Source organism: Triticum urartu, chromosome 2A (genome assembly GCF_056163025.1).
Source record: "Triticum urartu cultivar PI428250 chromosome 2A, HENAU_Tu73, whole genome shotgun sequence".
In the NCBI taxonomy this organism is placed as follows: Eukaryota; Viridiplantae; Streptophyta; class Magnoliopsida; order Poales; family Poaceae; genus Triticum; species Triticum urartu.
The window spans coordinates 522,484,892-522,504,815 of record NC_141874.1 but is presented as its reverse complement, the minus strand read 5'-3'; the positions used below and the strand labels follow the sequence as shown (position 1 = coordinate 522,504,815).

Below are 19,924 nucleotides of genomic sequence, written 5' to 3'. Positions count from 1 at the left end.
CAATTTTAGAGAGCTCACATATTTTTCTTTTATTGCTCTTGAGATCTGCCTATTCAGAAGTGATGTAACTAATTTTGCATCCATCTTACCACCAAAATCTGAACATGTGAGTGTTTTTAAAAAAGTGCTTCAACAACATTGCTGAGTATGTATGCATAAGCATAAACATGCATTATCCTAATATTTTGCTTCATGCAAATGACCTGCAGTAGCGCGGAGAACACCACATGCAGCTCAACACTGGCTTGCCTTGGCACTTTTCTCTATAGAACACGCTTCACACCAGTATAGCAGCTCACGCAATACCCACTTTTTGGGATTTGCCCGCGCAGTTAGGAGATAAATGGCACAAGGAGGCAGGCGGCCGAGTGGTGGAACAAGATGTCCTAGAGTGAAGTGTCATGTCCAGTGAGGTGTCCAATGAAGGAGGGACGGAGCAGAGACTGTCAGGGATGCCACAAGAGGTCAATGGAGGGTGTCACAGTGGATCAGGCTAGAGTAGATTGGATCGGCTAGGGCCCAGGGAATGAATCACCATGGAAGGGAGGGAGTCGACGTCCTAGAACCCTCCCCATGCTGCATCGGCTTCTTGGGGGGGAGGGTTGCAGGGCATGTTCCCTCGCCATGACGAAGTAGATGAAATCATGTAAAATTTATCTATGTTATACAAATATAAAAGAGCAAGTTGTGGGATCCAACAAATCTCATTCGTTCAGCCACATCTACTCAATGGTCTATCACGCTCCAGTATTTAGCATTAAATAGGTTAGCATAGTTCACTAATTAATATCATGCATAATATCGATGTCAGCATTTACCAACTAATTATATCCTACCTAATATTAACATGCAATTTATAGCTTACCAAATATTAATGTGCAATCCAGTTAATGTATTGCCTAATATTAATGTGAACTGCACGCACATGATTATCAATCTAAATCTATGCTAGCAGTTGGGACTAGGTTGGTTGATGTTAGCAGCGTAATTGCATTACCTGTTTTTTGGGCGCTCGCGAGAGACACATCTTTTTTTCTTTTTCTATACGCATTTCGGGTTTTTTTTTGGATTGTGCTTGGTTTCTTGTAGGTTTTCATGATATTTTTTGCTTTTTTTCTTTTCCCAGTGTGAAGCACACTATGTGGGAAAAAACACAGTCAAGTTTTAAAGAAACCCAACGGTGAAAATAGTTCATGATTTGAACACACGGTTCAAGAGACAAAACGTTTTAAAGAAACAAATCTACGGAAAAAACGCAAATGTGATATTTTGATTTAATAGTAATTGATAGAGTACTCATATCAATAAGGATTTTTTTTCTTTTTCGGGAGCTCATTCGCAAATAACTCCAAAGTTAAGCGTTCTTGACTTGGTGCGGTTTGAGGATGGGTGACTGACATGAAAGTTGTTCCTAAGTGAACACAAGTGAGAATAAAATGCACAAAAAAGACTAGTTGGTCTTTGGGGCTAGTCAAAATTATGACAGACGTAATGGCCTTGAACCGGTGATTGTGACCGGCGCGTTAAAGCAAAACTCTCAGGTTACGAAATGTATCACACATACACTACGACACTTATCACCATGAGAGAAGGTGAAAGTGATCTTTACAAGCAATACGTTTTAACTATATTTCTCCCATACTAATGCATCACTTTGTTTACAAGCAAAACGCAAATACGAACCACAAAACACACACAGGAGGAAAGCACAAAAATAGGCTCAGCGCGCACCTCTGACGAGCCCTCAAAATCATCACTAAACAGACGGCAACGTCGCGAGACAGAAGCAACATCGGTCCAAGGCTAAACGTGAGATTGAGACTTCGCTTTAGCAAGCCCAATGATTCATACGTGAGTTTGGCTAAAACATCATCGATAAATAACAGCAAGGAACAGGGATAGAAGCATTAAGTACAAAAATATGGAGATGCGAGCCTAAAACATCATCGATAAATAACAACAAGAAACAGGGACAGAAGCATTATTTTTTATTATTAAAGTAGAAAGAACAAAACAATAATGGAGATGCGGGGAATCGAACCCCGTGCCTCTCGCATGCGAAGCGAGCGCTCTACCATATGAGCTACATCCCCTTGGCGCATGTATCTGATCTGTCCTACAATTAATACAGAGTATAAGAGATGCAAAAAAGTATTGTCCTCACGACGTTCTCTGTCAACTAGTTAATTCAGGTGCTCCATGCGCTTCACTTTCCTGGTCTGAGAAGATGATACCATGAATCAAGTGTTTTTTTTTCCTTTTCGGCCATTCGAATTAACACTAGCTAAAGCACCTGGGTGGCTGGGTTTGCAAGTTCGACAAACTTCACAGTACTAGTATTTCGAGATTGACGAAATGCAGAGTGCCATATTCCTTCCGTCCAGAAATACACGATGCACACAACTTTCAAAATCCACAATATATCCAATTAAATGTGGATCATCTATGAAAGTCAATAGCTGTGATCTTTTCAACATCAACCGTCAAAGCCAATGATATATATCTGCATCGCACAATCTTAAAATGGTTACACAAATTGTTGGTCAAAGAAAAATAAATCAAGAAGTGCCTCTACCTTACGTTAATTATGGACAGAGGAAAATACATGAATGACCATATATTGAAACAAACAGAGCACATGATATTTCATTTATATTCTACATATCATACATCAATATATGATGATCACATTATTTCAACATGATTTTAAACAATACAGGTGAGCAACATCAAGTAAAAGTGACAAAAACATCCAACAAAAAGAAACAGGGCAAACATTACATTTTACACATCGTACAGGCCTAAGAGGTATGGAGTAGCAGGTGCTGATATAAGGGAGATTTGGTTTCTCAAACTAAAAGTGAATGAAATGCCAGTGCAGGAAATCAAATCCAGATCGACAACAGAGCTGAGCTAGTATATTTGCCAAGATATGAATAACAGGATGCCATACAACTAGGTCATTTGAAGCAACTGGGAGAGTTGCATTCTTCCGATTGGTGGGCGGTTACCTTGCACAACAGCCTACAAATGCAATTGCTGCTAATGTACAATGACTACAATCTGCAGGTACCAGGCCCTACATCATTTTCCAAAGCTTGTCCCCGATCTCAACTGGTGACATTGTCTTCTCAAATTCGAACTTATCTAGCTTCTTCCTGTTCTTGTCAACAATATCTGATAAAAAGCTAAGGATTGCACACAAGTTTTGTTTGCTGCAGATAAAAATAATATAGTGACAAAATGCAGAATAGTAGTTTATTCGACGTCCATAGGTAGAAACTGATGTCCTTGAGTACAAGAAAAGAAGGCAAAACAGTAACATATTGAAAGGATACATCCAGAAATCTTCTCCTGATCTTCGAAATCTGGCATGATATTTGTAACTGACACACACATGGAGAGCATACTTCTGCACAAAAATGTAGTTGGTCAATTTAACTGTGAAATAGGATAACCGGTACAAGCAACAGTCCTGAAACTCATCTCATACTGAATTAGGAGGAACCATTCATTTACATTCCAACCAGTGTTTAGAAAAATCACCAAACTTTGCTCGACAATCTTGTGTGCAATGAAATGAAATGAAATGCAATGGCAAAATATGTCAGGGGGAAGATAAGGAAGCGGTAGCATTATCCAAATTCATAATTTAGAAATGAACTACAAATACCGATTTGAACTTCAATCCTAGTTCTTATATAACGGTGAATATCAAACAGGCCACTACATAGAACTTACTGTTGGGATGGACAACGTAATGGTGCTGCTAGTTATACAGCCCAGATGAGATTTTCTAGCTAGCTTGACCATCCAAATAGTTTCCCACTAATGGCATGTGAGCAGTTACGAAAGCAAAATGTACATACATGTACTCGGTGATACAAATCTGGACTTACTGTGCCTTCAGCATGTCTTTCTCCTTCTTCTTGACAGCATCCTTTCTTTCTTCTATAGAAGCCCTTTGACGGTCTAGGTTATCAAGCTCATCACTCACCGCTGTGTTGACAACATAAACTGTATCAGCAATCCAACTTAAGGTAGCAATTCAGATGATAATGATACAGATGTTGAAATAAGAACTTATCTTAAGTCTTGGCGAAGCTGTTGCTCCCCCCGGAGTTTCTCCTCCATCTCATTTCGTAGCGTGTTCAGTTCTTCATCAGTAACTGTTTCAGCTTTTGACTTGTCAACCTTTTCCTTGCAGGAGTTTAATTTTTCCTCATACTCTGTTGCACAAAAGAAGCATGCCACTTTTATTGTCAAATTCTCAACTAGTCAACCATCACCACTTCTCTAATTATTTCAAAGGTAACCCACTGTTATTATTTTGTTTCCATAACAGGTGCTTGAATTAATGTATGTAAAGTGTTCCTTGAATCCTTTGGTATGCAAGTGCTGGAATGCTAAGTAAATTAGATATGCTAGTTTTTTATTCAAAATCAGGCCCTTTTAAGCAGGATTTTCAACCACAGGTACTCAAAAATTGCCAGTGACCCTAAATTTCCCCCACTGAACTTGAGCACCAAAATCGTCTTCACCACACGAGGAGTTCTAAACACGACATGAATCGGAATCTCAACAGAGCCGGAGAGAACGGACCTTTGACTTGGAGCTCGAGGTCCCCGGACTCGGAGCAGCAGGCGGAGCGCAGCATCCGTGCCCCGTCGCAGGCCTGCGCAAGGGCTTCGCCGTCCTTGCTGCCCAGGAGCACCCCGACGAGGTCCTCGCCGAGGGAAAGGAGGTTGGCCACCTCAATCCGACTACCAGCATCTTCCGCCATCGGAGAGGCGCCGGCAAAACCCTAACAACCACTTTCGCTTTCCACAGGCCGCGAACCGGGGAAGAGAGATGGATTGAGCTCCGTGGGACACCGGCGTTCAGGCGCTGCCGGTGGCTTCCGGGAGGACGTCGCGATGGATTTCTGATGGATTTGGGCGGACTACTTTCTCTAACAATGGAGACTAGGAGAATGGCAGGTTTGGGCTCCAATTTTCCTCCTAGACCCAATTCGGTCTGTGTTAAGTGATTTAAGTCCGAAGCTCGGGAGGGAAACGGCTGTGCTTCGCGGGCCGGCCCAGAAGCACCCGTGCACGACACGTCACATACCCAGCCTGACACACGGCAGCCATTAGTTAACGAGCGCTTTTTCGAAAGCCTCGCAACGATCAGCGTTACTTGGTGCGCTCTCAGCCATTTGTCACGTGTCACGCTCTGGGCGCTTTCTCTGGATTTTGTTTTTTTTATTTTTTTGCACGCGTTTTCGCCTATTTAAACGGTTTTTCGGGTTTTTAACACGTCTTGGTTTTCCACCTGTCTTCCTTAGCTTTTTCGAAAAGAAAAAAATTTAAAAAAAAAAATTTGCGCGTTTTTCGCGAGAGTAACGGTTTTGCTTTCGCGAGAGGCACGGTTTTGCTTTCGCGAGAGTCACGGCCGTGCCTCTCGGAAACGAAAAAAAAACACGTTTTCTATTTTTTTTCCTTTCGCGAGTCACGGTTTTACTTCCGCGAGAGGCACGGTTGTGCTTTCACGAGAGTCACGGCCGTACGTCTCGAAAACAGAAAAAAAAACATGTTTTCTGTTTTTTTTCCTTTCGCGAGAGTCACGGTTTTGCTTCCACGAGAGACACGGTTGTGCTTTCGCGAGTGTCATGGTCGTGCCTCTCGAAACCCAAAAAACGCATTTTTTTTGTTTTTTTTCCTTTCGCGAGAGTCACGGTTTTGCTTCCGCGAGAGGCACGGGTGAGCTTTCGTGAGAGTCACGGTCGTGCCTCCTCGAAAATGAAAAAAACACGTTTTATGTTTCTTTTTCTTTCGCGAGAGTCGCGGTTTTGCTTCCGCGAGAGGCACGGTTGTGATTTCGTGAGAGGCACGGGCATGCCTCTTTCGGAAAGGGAAAAACCCATGCTCCTGGTTTGGTTTTCTTCTCCGGGTTTTTTCGGCCGATTTTTTCGTGAAAAAAAGTTCGTCAAAACCTATAAACACGGGATCTAGTTTTGAAGATCTCGACGCGGGAAATCCAACGGTGAAAACGGTTTGAAATTTAGACGCACGGTTTGAGAGATAAAACATTTTAAATAAACAGATCCACGAAAGGGAAAACTCCCCGGTTGCAACAAGTGGCGCGCTGCATGTGCGTCACTTGTCGCAACCTGGGAGTTGGAGTGATCTTTACAATGAGTACTCCTCAACTAATGATTTCGCTGACACGCAGCTAAATTGGCCGGTTCCCTCCAAAATAAAAAGGCAGTTCTGGCACGGCCAATTTAGCGTTTTTTTTAGAAAGAAACCCGACCAATTTTACTTTATTTTTTTGAGGGAGTCGACCAATTTTGCACATGGATCAAACTCTAGCCTCAACTCTCAACTTTTTTGCTACCCTTACACGCTTCGCGCAATTACGTTTTACTCCCCTTTCTGCGCCACTATGGCCGACTCGCAGTGGGGCTGATTGATAATCCCCAAGTGCAGGGAATTATCATAGCAATTTCCAATGGTGGAAGTGATAAGTATGGAGTGTCGAACCAATAGGGAGCTAAAGGTAAGATCAATATTCTCTCAAGCCCTATCTGCCACTGATACGACTCTACGTACACCGAACGTTTGCTTCCAACTAGAAACGAGAAATAAAACTATGTTGTGGGTATGAAGAGGATAACTTTGCATGGTATCGGAGAGATAAAATATAAAAGTAGGTGCTGTTATCATAAAGTTAGAATATATTACTAAATATTATAAATAGCGAGTGTGGAATAATGATGGATCGGTGTGCGAAATTGTCTTAAGCAATTGTTAACAAGACCGGTAGTCATCATTGCAATTTCATATGAGGGAGAGGCACAAGCTAACACACTTTCTCTTCTTAGATCATATGCACTTATGATTGGAACTCTAGCAAGCATCCGCAACTATTAAAGATCATTAAGGTAAAACTCAACCATAGCATTAAAGCATGAAGTCCCCTTTATCCCATACGCAACAACCCTCTTACTCGGGTTTATGCTTTTTTCACTCAAGCAACCCACTATAAGCGAATCATGAACGTATTGTAACACCCTACAGTGGGAATTCCTCACGCTTGCGCGACACGGAGGGCACAATAGGACAGCACCAAAATAAAACATACAACTCGTACCAATCTAGATCATTAATCAACCCAAAGACAAAGGACATCTACTCAAAATATTATAGGATGGCAACACATCATTGGATCATAATATGTGGCATAAAGCACCATATTCAAGTAGGGATTATAGCGGGGTGCGGAAGAGTGGACCGCGTAAAAGAGATGAGGTTGGTGATGATGATGGGGATGTTGATGAAGACGATCACCGCGGCGATGATTCCACTCCCGATGGCTCTCCAGTGCCACCGAGAGAGAGGAGGAGAGGTTCTCCCCCTTATGCTTTCTCCTCCATGGCCTCCCTCGGGATGGGGAGAGGTTCTCCCTTTGGTCCTTGGCCTTCATGGTGATGATTGCCCTTCCGGGATCCTCCTCCATAGCCTCCGGTGATGGTGGCCCCCTCCGGCAGGGTGCCAGAGAGGGCCTAGATTGATTTCTCGTGGCTACAGAGGCTTGCGGCGGCGGAACTTTCGATCTAGGTTATTTTCTGGGGGTTTCTGTATTTATAGGAATTTTTTGCGTCGGTTTCACGTTAGGGGGTCTCCGAGTCGTCCACGAGATAGGGGCCCACGCCCAGGGGGGTGGGGCGTGCCCCTACCCTCGTGGACAGCTCGGGACTCTTCTGACCCAACTCTTTTACTCCGGAGGCTTCTTTTGGTCCATAAAAAATCATCAAAAATTGGCACATCAATTGGACTCCGTTTGGTATTCCTTTTCTGCAATACTCAAAAACAAGGAAAAACAGAAACTAGCACTGGGCTCTAGGTTAATAGGTTAGTCCCCAAAATCATATAAAATAGCATATAAATGCATATAAAACATCTAAGATGGACAATATAATAGCATGAATACTTCATAAATTATAGATACGTTGGAGACGTATCAGCACCCCCAAGCTTAATTCTTGCTCGTCCTCGAGTAGGTAAATGATAAAAGAAATAATTTATGAAGTGTGAATGCTAGCAAGTGCATAAATTTGATCAATGATAGTTTCAATCAGTTGTTCTAGCATCATTATATATCATAACAGTAGCTCAACTCATAAAACTTCCCATGATCGAGTAACAAGCTATTCACATGTTAAAGTATAGATCATAAACTTTCTTGAAAACTAACAAACCGTGCTCTTAGTCATCAAACAATTGCAATTCATCTTATTTTTGGGAAGGGTCTATGTAAGAGCTTTGATTCAGCAAACTCAAAATACTCAACTATCATTTAATCTTTCACAACTACTAACACTCATGTGATATTTATGGGTTCAAAGTTTTAATTGGACACAGAGAAAGATAAGGGCCTATAGTTTCGCCTCCCAACCTTTTACCTCAAGGGTAATGTTGTAAGTGCATCTAGTGCCACCCCTAGTTGGTTTTGGAGTATTGACGACAAACCTAGTTGAGGGACTAATGTGTTTGTGAGAATTGCAGGATAACACAGGTAGAAGTCCCTCATTGATTCGGTTTTACTACCAGAGATGACCGCTAAAAATGTATGAAGACATTGAAGTCAAAAGTGGTATATGAAGATATTCACATTGAAGACTATGACAAAAGAAGACACGTTATGAAGCCTATGGAGCTCGAAGACTTAGATCTTTCGTAGTTCTTTTCCTTTGTGTTGAGTCATAGGAACCACCGTACCGTTAAGTGGGGTCCAGGAGAACCAGTTAGAATGACTGAAGTGATGCCTAAACCAAAAACCTATGTCTTCGAGTGAAGACAATGAGAGCGAATCTTGTCCAGAGCCGGACAAGTCAGCTTTGCTTGTAGCCCAAGTAAAGTTGCCATGAGAGTTTGAAATCTGACCCTTGAGACACGTGTCAGTTCCTTAGTGACCCAAGGTCATTTCGGACAAATCAGGTCGGGTTGCCAAGTGGCTATAAATAGCCCACCCCCTACAACCATAAACGGTTGGCTGCTCAGATTTCAGTGCACGGCTTTTGTCGTTTGAGAGCAACCCACCTCGAAGCCTTTGAGAGAGAGAATTCCTTGCGAGGATAAAGCCCTAACCACCCAGAGCCAGAGAACATTGGGCATCACTTAAGTCTTCTTGTCTGTGTGATCTGAAGACTTATTACACTTGAGGACTGTGCATCCTCCAGACGGTTAGGCGTCGCGTTCAGAGCATCCAAGAGACATTGTGGATTGCCAGTGAACGAAGTCTGTGAAGGTTTGGGAGTCTACCTTGAAGACTTACCAGAGTGATTGGGCGAGGACTAAGTGACCTTAGCTCAAGGAGAATACGGTGAGGACTTGGTGTCCTGAGCTGCGTGTTCAGGACTGGGTGTCCGGGACTGTGTGTCCTAAGGTTTAAATACCTAGCCGCTCCAACCAGATGTACAGTTGTCACAGCAACTGGAACTGGTCCAACACATCATTGTCTTCAACGAGTCACTGGTTTCATCTTCACTTCCTCTTACTTACTGTTACTCATTGTGAAGCCATTGCATGCTTGCTATATCTTTTGTCTTCACAAAGTAACTGTATGATTTGTTTGGCTTCATAACTTCTTCCTACCTGATCCTTATTACACTACAGCTACTTGTCATTGTGCTTTCACTCTATTGAATACTTGACCATGGCTTGCCTAGTGTAATCTAACTTCCGCTGCATAGTGATAGGCATATCTATACTGTTTGTCTTCATAACTTCCATGTTTTGAAGACTTTCATAAAAATCACCTATTCACCCCCCCCCCCTCTATTCGATATAACGCACTTTCAATTGGTATCAGAGCAAGGTGCTCCCTTGTTCTGTGTGATTCGGTTTAACCACCTGGAGTTTTAGCTATGTCGACTGCAGGGATAATCAAAGTCTCCGCTGCGTGCCCCGTCTTCGATGGAACTGAATATCCCTATTGGAAGAATAAGATGCGTATGCATCTTGAAGCCATTGACGTCGACCTATGGTATGTCGTCGAGAACGGCGTTCCCAAGGCTGGAGAAGGTGTCACTGCTGCTGATGTCAAGAAATTCGTTCAATTGGACTCTACTGCCAAGAACATCATCTGTGGTCATCTGACCAAAGGACAGTATGGCCGTGTGAGTGCTTTGAAGACATCCAAGCTGGTCTGGGACTGGCTCTCAAAGGTCAATGAAGGCATCTCAACCCAGAGAGATCAAAGAATTAGTGTCCTTCGCAATCTCTTCAACCGCTTCAAGCAAAATGACATTGAGAATGTCCAGCACACATTTGACAGACTCACTGATATCACAAATGAGCTTCAAGCCCTCGGCGCTACTGAGATCACCAAACATGAAGTCGTCAAGACGCTGCTGAGATCACTTGATAGTTCGTTTGACATCCTAGCCCTAATGATTCAAGAACGTCCTGATTTCAAGACACTCGATCCATCTGACATACTTGAGAGGCTCAACACACGAGTTTCAGCTTTCTGAGAAAAGAGATATCTACGGTCCAAACTATGGGCGAACTCGTGCCTTGAAGGCAAAAACTGTTTCCTCATCTGAAGAAGAATCTGACAGCAGTTCTGATGATCCTGAAGACATTGGAAGGGAACTTGCAATGCTAGTGAAGAAGTTCCAAAAATTCACCAAGAAGAAAGGCTTCAGAAAGTCTTCACGATCAAGCTCAAGGAATGATGAAGCTTCTGCTCATGACTACAAGAAGAAAACATGCCACAAGTGCAAGAAAACTGGACACTTCATCTCTGAGTGTCCACAGTGGGACAATGAGAATAGAAAGAAGAAGAAAAGCAAGGAATATGACTCTGACGACAAGAAGAAGAAGAAATACACAAAGTCTTCTTCCAAGTCTTCCTCAAAGTCTTCATCACACAAGAAAAGCTCATCTGGCAAGGCACGTGCGTTTGTTGGCAAGGAAATGGACTCAGAGGAGGAGTCCGCTTCTGAGGAGGCAGAGGTGGAGTCTGAGGAGGAGTCTGATTCTGGCATTGCGAGTCTGGCTACAGCATACATCGCCAAGTCCATCTTCAACACTGAAGACAATGACTTCATCACCGACACCGATGCAAATGACAAGAACGACTCCACTCCTACCTACTGCTTCATGGCACGCGGTGCCAAGGTAAACACACGCACTACTCGCTATCAAACATCCAGTGACGATGACTCTGATTGTGATTCAAAACCCAGCTACAAAACACTTGCTAAAATTGCAAGTGAACAACAAAAGGCCATGGAACATATTCAAAAACTGTTAGACAGAAGCGATGATCTGTTGGGTGCTGAAATGACTCGATCTAAATCCTTAATTGAAGACATAAAAAATCTTCACGTTAAGTATCAGGAACTTGAAGATCGTCTTGATACTCTCTCAACAACTCATGAAAAGCTTTCCTATGATTATCTTCAAAGGAAGCAAGAACTTGAAAAATTGAGAGCGACTCATGAAGATCTTCAAAAGGAAAACGAGTCACTTCGTGCCGAACAGATCAGTTCCGCTCAGGAAGGATTTGAACCACCATGTCTTAAATGCATTGAGCGTGATAATGCTACTTCTGTTGCTGAATGTTCCACTGCTACTGCTGTTGCAATATCTTCAACTGTTGATGTGGTAACTAACCCCTCTGCTGAGGATACCACTGCTATTGCTGATGAGAATGCTAGGTTGAAGACATTGCTTGAAATAGGGATGTACAAAAGTCTTAAAGGACATCAGACATTATGTGATGTCCTCAAGAAGCAGATTCTGAACCGAAACCCTAGGAAAGAGGGTGTTGGGTTCGTAAGGAAAATAAATGCAGATGGCTCTTACTGGAAACCTGAGCAGTACCACAAAACCAAGTGGGTTACTGCACAGGAACCTTCAGCAGATCCATCCAATTTATCTGGCTTCACTTGTGCTAACCCCATTATCATTGATGAATCCTTTGATGCAAACTATATACTGTTTAAGAATCAGAATGGTGAAGTGTTTGCCAGGTACATTGGTACTAACTGCAGGAATGGACCGCCTATGACGAAGATCTGGGTGCCAAAAACGTATCTGGAAAATCTTCCTGTGAATGTCTTCATGACACCTCACATGAAGAAGACAAACCTCAGACCAAAGGCTTCATATGGTCCAAAGGCTTCATACAGACAAAGGACTCACCCGAGTCGCACTAACGCAAATGTTTTGCAGGGAAACCATACTCAGGCATATGAATATGAGAGCGGTTCATCAAACCGCCATGTTCACATGACCAAAAGTTATTCTGCCTATTCTTATGACTACTATTGTCCACCTGCTAGACTGTTTGCTAGGGCTCCAAAGCCAAAATTCTCAGATGCTGCACTTAGACTTATTGCTTCTAAGCCACCCTTGAAGATGTGGGTGGCTAAGAAAGCTTAACTCTCTTTTGCAGGGAAAGGTCTCCAGCAGAAAACCAAAATCTTCTGACGCTATTGCTGGGGACCTTAAAAATCTTGTAGGGCGCAAAATAAAATGCCCGAATGGCATCATTATGTACTTCGTTCCTGAATCACATGCTACTCTCCCTATTAGTCCTAATCTGGATCTAAGTTTTCATAACCCACTGGTTCGTCAAATGTTTTTGCTTCACAATTCTCTTCGTGAAGCCTATCCCCCTAACTGCACTGTAGGGTACGACACCAACGTCTTCAAAGTCTTCAGAATGGATTATTGACAGTGGGTGTACAAATCACATGACTGGCAAAAGAAGCCTTCTTATGGACTCAACCTTACGTCCATCCGACAAGAGCCACATCACATTTGCTGACACTGGTAAAAGTAAGGTATTGGGTCTAGGTAGAGTTGCAATCTCAAAGGATCAACACATGGATAAAGTCATGCTTGTTGAATCCCTTGGCTTCAACTTAATGTCTGTCTCAATGCTTTGCGATTTGAACATGATCGTAATGTTTGGAAAATATCGTTGCCTAGTACTAATGGAATCTGACAAGTCTCTAGTGTTTGAAGGGTATCGAAAAGATGATCTGTACGTGGTAGATTTCTCAGCAGGGACACAACTTGCAGTATGTCTTCTTGCAAAAGCTTCAGAATGCTGGCTTTGGCATCGAAGGCTTGGGCATGCTGGCATGAGGAACCTCCACACCCTTGCGAAGAAGAAGCATGTCATAGGCATCGAGGGCGTCAAGTTCAAGAAAGATCACTTATACGGTGCCTGTGAAGCAGGGAAGATGACAAGGGCAAAACATCCTTCGAAGACAATCATGACTACTTCTCAACCCTTCGAACTGCTCCACATGGATCTTTTAGGCCCCACTCACTACTCAACTTTTACTACTACTGCTTGCCTCTATGGCTTCATCATTGTTGATGATTACTCTAGATATACTTGGGTGCACATAATCCTTTACAATACTAAAGTGCAGGATGTCTTCAGACGCTTCGCCAATCGTGCTATGAACAATTTTGGCACCAAGATAAAACACATCAGAAGTGATAATGGCACTGAATTCAAGAACACTGGCCTTGATATATACCTTGATACCTTGGGCATCACACATGAATTCTCAGCTCCGTACACGCCACAGCAGAATGGCGTCGTCGAACGCAAGAACAGAACACTCATTGAGATGGCTAGAACAATGCTAGATGAATACAAGACTCCAAGAAAATTCTGGACTGAAGCCATTGACACTGCATGCCATACAATCAATCGTGTTTATCTTCACAAGCTTCTGAACAAGACATCTTATGAACTCCTAACTGGCAAGAAGCCAAATGTCAGTTACTTCAGAGTATTTGGCGCAAGGTGCTGGATCAAGGACCCACACCACACCTCAAAGTTTGCACCAAAAGCACATGAGGGCTTTATGCTTGGATATGGAAAGGATTCGCACTCCTACAGAGTCTTCAATCTCTTTCATTACAAAGTAGTTGAAACAGTGGATGTGCGGTTCGATGAGACAAATGGTTCACAAAGAGAGCAACTGCCAAATGTGCTAGATGAAGTTCCAGCTAGTGAATCAATCAAGCTTATGGGAACTGGAGAGATTATACCTTCTGAAGCTCATCCTGAAGAAGAACTTATCATCTCAGCACCTGATCAACATGAAGACAATGCTCAGCCTGAAGACATTCCTCCCAACAACAACACAGATCAGCAAGAGCAAAGTCTTCGCCCTGTACACCCTCGTGTTGCCAATGAAGTGCAGATTGACAGAATAATTGATAGCATCAATGCACCTGGTCCACTCACTTGTTCAAGGGCAACTCAGCTAGCAAATTTCTGTGGGCACTTCGCATTCGTATCAATATCAGAACCCAAGAAAGTTGAAGAAGCCTTCATGGAACCTGAATGGATTCAAGCTATGCAAGAAGAGCTTCAACAGTTTGAGCTGAATAATGTATGGAAACTGGTTAAGCGTCCTGATCTACGGAAGCACAACATAATAGGCACCAAATGGATATACCGCAACAAGCAAGATGAGCATGGTCAAGTTGTCAGAAACAAAGCTCGTCTCGTTGCTCAAGGATATACTCAAGTGGAGGGCATTGACTTCGATGAAACATTTGCTCCGGTGGCTAGGCTTGAAGCCATACGCATACTGCTGGCCTATGCAAATCATCATAACATACTTCTATATCAAATGGATGTGAAAAGTGCCTTTCTCAATGGCAAGATTGAAGAAGAAGTGTATGTTGCACAACCACCTGGCTTTGAAAATCCAAAACATCCTGACATGGTATACAAGCTCAACAAGGCACTGTATGGCCTCAAACAAGCCCCTAGGGCCTGGTATGACACCCTCAAATATTTCCTGAAGAGCAAAGGCTTCTTACCTGGTTCCCTAGATCCCACTCTTTTCACGAAGACATATGATGGTGAACTGTTTGTGTGCCAAATATATGTGGATGACATTATCTTCGGCTGCACCAATCAGAAGTACAGTGAAGAGTTTGGATATATGATGCAAGAGCAATATCAGATGTCCATGATGGGGGAGCTGAAGTTCTTCCTTGGTCTTCAAATACGACAACAATGCAATGGTATCTTCATATCTCAAGAGAAGTATCTCAAAGATTGCCTGAAAAAGTTCGGTATGCAAGACTGCAAAGGCTTCACAACACCAATGCCAGCCAAACATCATCTAGGTCCTGACGACAATGGTAAAGAGTTCGATCAAAAGGTATACCGCTCCATGATTGGTTCTTTGCTTTATTTATGTGCATCTAGGCCAGATATTATGCTTAGTGTTTGCATGTGTGCTCGATTTCAAGCGGCACCAAAGGAGTCACATCACTTAGTTGTGAAGCGAATTCTTCGATACTTGGCTCACACCCCAACTCTAGGATTATGGTATCCAAAGGGCTTAGAGTTTGATTTGGTTGGATTTTCGGATGCTGATTATGCTGGTGACAAAGTTGATCGCAAGTCTACATCAGGCACATGTCACTTTCTGGGACGATCACTTGTATGTTGGTCTTCAAAGAAGCAGAACTGTGTATCTCTCTCCACTGCTGAATCTGAATACATTGCTGCTGGATCTTGCTGCGCTCAGCTTCTGTGGATGAAGCAAACACTCAAGGATTATGGCATTCATCTGAAGCAAGTACCACTTTACTGCGACAACGAAAGCGCTATCAAGATTGCCAACAACCCAGTTCAGCACTCGAAGACAAAGCACATTGAAATTCGTCATCACTTTCTCAGAGATCATGTTGTGAAGGAAGACATTGATATCATACACGTCAACACTGAAGAGCAATTGGCAGATATCTTCACCAAGCCCTTGGATGAGAAGAGATTTTGCAAGTTACGGTGTGAGCTAAATATCCTGGAATCCTCAAATGTCCTGTGATCAGGCACACATCCTAACACTTATGCATATGATGACTTTGATGTGCAACGCACAAAGTAAAGTATATCTTCAATCAATGAAGACATACATTCTAAGTGTGAATACATTAATGTGGAATTTGACTTCGGAGCGCCACGATAGTTGTGCGCCGTGTCTGGGTCTAATACTTCCTATACGGTGGGTAACGCCACCACCAAACGTTCTATTTTGAAGTGTTTCACTCATGGCGTTACCTTGCAATATCTTCACATTTGGTTTGGCTTCGAACTCAACATGTCTTCATGATTATCTTCACTACGTTGATTATATAGATGTATACATACTAGTGTTCTGTCCTCTACAGCATTCACTTATAGCTATGTCTTCTTGGTTGAATCTTTTGAACTAAGTGAATGTGATCGGACTCTAATCTCTCTATGCCCTCTATCTCAAATTCTATCTCTCCAAGTCATATGCATTCTATTGAAACTGTCGAATGTCTTCACTGCGTCCTTGTCAGCAAAAGATATAGAGACAACCATAAAGTCCGTTTTCAATGCTCATTCCTCCACATAAAATCCGGAGAAGTAGGAACGACCGCCCGACAATCTAGGCGTGCGTGGGATGTGGAACTGCCCCCAAAATACCGCATGATGGCCACGTACTACTCAAATGCGAATCGCCAGGGGCACCTGAGTAATAGCGCAGTGCCGCCCCTGCGCCTATAAATTCACACTTACCGCGGTCATTATCTCCTTCTTCCACCCTCGCACGAACCCTAGCGCCACCGCTAGCTCTCGACGACGCCGGCGACGAAGCGCTTCGCTGCCGCAACCTCTCCGACGCCGTCTTCACGCCGATCGCGGACATCGTTCTCTCTGCCGTCGCCGTAGGTGTCTTCCGTCGCCAAGTTAGGGCACGGAGGATTGAACTGCTCGGCATCATCTCCCACTTCGTCTAGCAGTTCCAAGTGTGGTAAATAAAACGTCTTTTTACAGCCCCTTTTGATCCCATGGTTCTGTCACTTTCTACCATAAGAAGTTTCTCTTCACACAAGTTAGATCTCTCAATCTGCATCTCATAACATGCCTAGTATATTCACTTGTGCTTCATGAAGTAGTTAGATTCCTCACTTGTACTGATCTGTGGGTTCGTACAAATCTGGAACCAACTTCTTTTCTATGAGTGAATGTCTTCGCACGATGAGGTCAATGTCTTCTAAACTGATTAATCTTCAAAACCTTCTGAGAATGCGTATGACCTCTTCCCCTTCCCTCGCACTTTAATGCTGTCACAGGTACATGTCCGTGGGAGAATCCTTCGGTTCTTATAGTCTGCATTCATTTGCAGAATTCCTACAGCATCACATAAATTCTCCTGAAGCCAGTTCCTGTTGGTCCAGCAAAAGAAAGCCTTTGAAGCATTTGAAAGTTTTGAAGCCTTTCAAGTTAAAGTTTATGGCTTCAGAAGCAGCAGCAAGGAAGGGGGGCAGACAGCGACGTGAAGGAACTTCCAAAGATCTGCCTGAAGACCTAGCAGAAATGTATAAAACAGATCCTGAAGAGAATTATGGGCAGCGCAAGACCCGAATCCAATGGATTCGACGCTATTGGGCTGAACAATGGTTCAAATACCACTTCACAACCCAAGAGTATGCTGAGAAAAGTGCCATCAAAAGACCGTGGGGAGACATCTTATACAAAAACCTTGTACCCAGGTCCAGAGATGAAGCTATTGCCCAAAGCTTCTATCCATGCATGGTTCGTGGGCCACAGCCTGATGATGCACATCCGTCGTCACTACTCTGGTGTCATGACGACAATCTATTCAAGCGCAACTTCCAGTTTGCCCAACAATCAGCGAAGCAGAACAAGAAGAAGTTGGGGTTAGACTTCAACCCTGGTCTCTCAGCACCAAGGGCAGATGGCACACGCTACGCAGAACCAAATATCATCGGTCCGTATGCCAATCTTGAGGGCCTCATCACCCGCATCTTAGTCCAAGGGACTGCCGTGAATGACCCTCCAGCTGACTCTGAGTCTGATGAAGCTCCTGCTGTACCGAAGCCAAAGCAGTCGAAGAAGCCAAAAGCTTCAAAACCTGCCCCTTCATCAAAAATCTCAAAGGCGAAGCCATTGGCAACTGCACCTCCTGAAGACAGTGTGCAGTCTGAAGACGTATCCCGCGTCTCCAAGCCCCAGAAGGCCAAGGTGCCTCAGCCATACACCGGCAAAGAGCTCACAGCTGCTGCCATTCTGCGCAGCGAAGCCATTGATCTGTCAAGTGATGAAGATCTTGGAGATGACGCTCTAGAGCAGCTCATCAAGAGCAAAGAAGAAGCTGAAATCTTCAACAATTTGTCTCTCTTTGATGTCTCCATCATCCACAACTTCATCGACGAATGGTTTGCCACACCAAACATCAGCTTCGAAGATCTGCAGCTGCCTGTTGGCCTCAGCGTTGCTTTCCAAGGTGCAATTGCTTCAGAACTTGCCATTGCCCAGCGCATTGTTGAACTGAAGCAGAAAATTGATCATGAAAAGGCTCAGTTCAAGAAGAATATGGCCAAGCTCAGCGTGCAAGAAGTGAAGAGCTTCAAGACCATGTTGCATGAGCTCAAGGAAAACTTTCTAAAGAAGCATGCGGAAGCTCAGGGCTCACGTGAGCGGATGAAGTCTCTGGCTGAAAGATGTGTACAAGCCTACAATGAGGCTGAGAAGCGCAAGGCACTTGGGCATCCTGGCATTGACCCTAAGATGGCCGCAAAGAAAAAGAAGAACACTATTCCAGCTGAACCAGAGGCATCAAGGCAGGAAGCAGTTCCGCTTGTCTTCCCAACTACAACGACTGGCTCGAAGCCAAAGAGCCGGTCAACAGCTTCAGAGCTCAAGAAGACAAGAACTGCTGAGGCTGAAGCCCGGAAGCGGAAAAGCTCTGAAGCCTCTCCTACTTCCCCCAGCAAGAAGAAAAGAAAGACCAAGAAATCTCGGGCTGCTCCCACAGAGCCCTTGATAGTTGAACCTATTTCTATGGTTCACCCGAACACAGAATGACAACTGACAGTTCATGAGCCTGCTTCCACAGAGGCTCCTGAAGCTGAAGACATACCAGCAGTCGACCTCATCGCTGCTGAAGACATTGGTCATCAGGACAATGTACAAGATGATACAACCCTTCCTCAGTATGAACACAGCGAACTCATCAGCATTGGTCGTCCTCTGACGCCAATTGCACAAGATGCGTCATGGGCGGATCGCCCTCAAGAGGAAGAAGACTTTGAGGCCCAGCCCACTCCAACCCCACAGGCGTCGTCTGTGTTCCGCAGGCTTCGCAGAGGTCCAAGGCCTCAAGTCTATGCTGAAGACATTCCGGCTGCATCAGCCGAAGAAACTGAAGAAGTACCACAAGATCCTACTCCCCCGCTACACCATGAAGCAGTTCTCCAGGAGAACGTGCCTAAGTCTGACCCTCCAGCTAGTCAAGTGGAGGCTGAAAATGTTGAGGCTGCCACAACCAACACTGAAGCCAATGTGGAGCCCTCCTCACCAAAAGCTTCAGCAGACAGCGAAGCTACTGATCCAGACACTTCTGTTCCTGAGTCTGCTGCAGGTCCTCAACTTGATTACCATGTTGAGCACAGGCCTCATGTCCAGAAGCCAGTCCCATGGCTGCCGAGGTTCCCAGGTCCTGCATCAGCACCTGGGTCCTTTAACATCAATAGCTTCATGGCAGATAATACGTTCTTCAACAGCTCCAAGAACCCCTATTCAAGGGAAAGGATTTCATCAGATTGGTTCTGGAGCTATCCTCAGCGCAGCTACTATTCATGCATCCTATACAACCAAGGTCGCATCTTCCCGCACAAGCGCCTTGATGTTGAAGCCATTGCTGGTCTGCCATGTTTAGAGGAAGCATTGGATTGCTTCAAGCAAGTGGGTCTGCTGCAGTTTGTGACTGATGAAGAGCACTGGAATGAAGAGCTTCTAGTGCAATTCTATGCCACCCTCCACATCAAAGGATACAACAGAGATCCGAAGACTTGGACCCTGGAGTGGATGACCGGCAATGTCC

General features: G+C 44.0%; 1 protein-coding gene and 1 non-coding gene across 2 annotated transcripts; both read right to left on the bottom strand.

Moving 5' to 3' along the window:
- Positions 1 to 2,020: 2,020 nt before the first annotated feature.
- Positions 2,021 to 2,093, bottom strand: TRNAA-CGC (transfer RNA alanine (anticodon CGC)). Its single transcript has one exon. It is a non-coding gene; the product is annotated as a tRNA-Ala (tRNA).
- Positions 2,094 to 2,758: 665 nt separating this feature from the next.
- Positions 2,759 to 5,014, bottom strand: LOC125538503 (plectin-like protein). Its single transcript, XM_048701783.2, has 5 exons — positions 4,603 to 5,014; positions 4,088 to 4,229; positions 3,900 to 4,001; positions 3,339 to 3,412; positions 2,759 to 3,177 (listed from the first exon to the last, which is right to left on the bottom strand). The coding sequence occupies exons 1-5, from the start codon at positions 4,781 to 4,783 to the stop codon at positions 3,080 to 3,082; spliced, it is 597 nt and encodes a 198-aa protein (XP_048557740.1). The 5' UTR covers positions 4,784 to 5,014; the 3' UTR covers positions 2,759 to 3,079.
- Between the last annotated feature and the right edge of the window lie 14,910 nt (positions 5,015 to 19,924).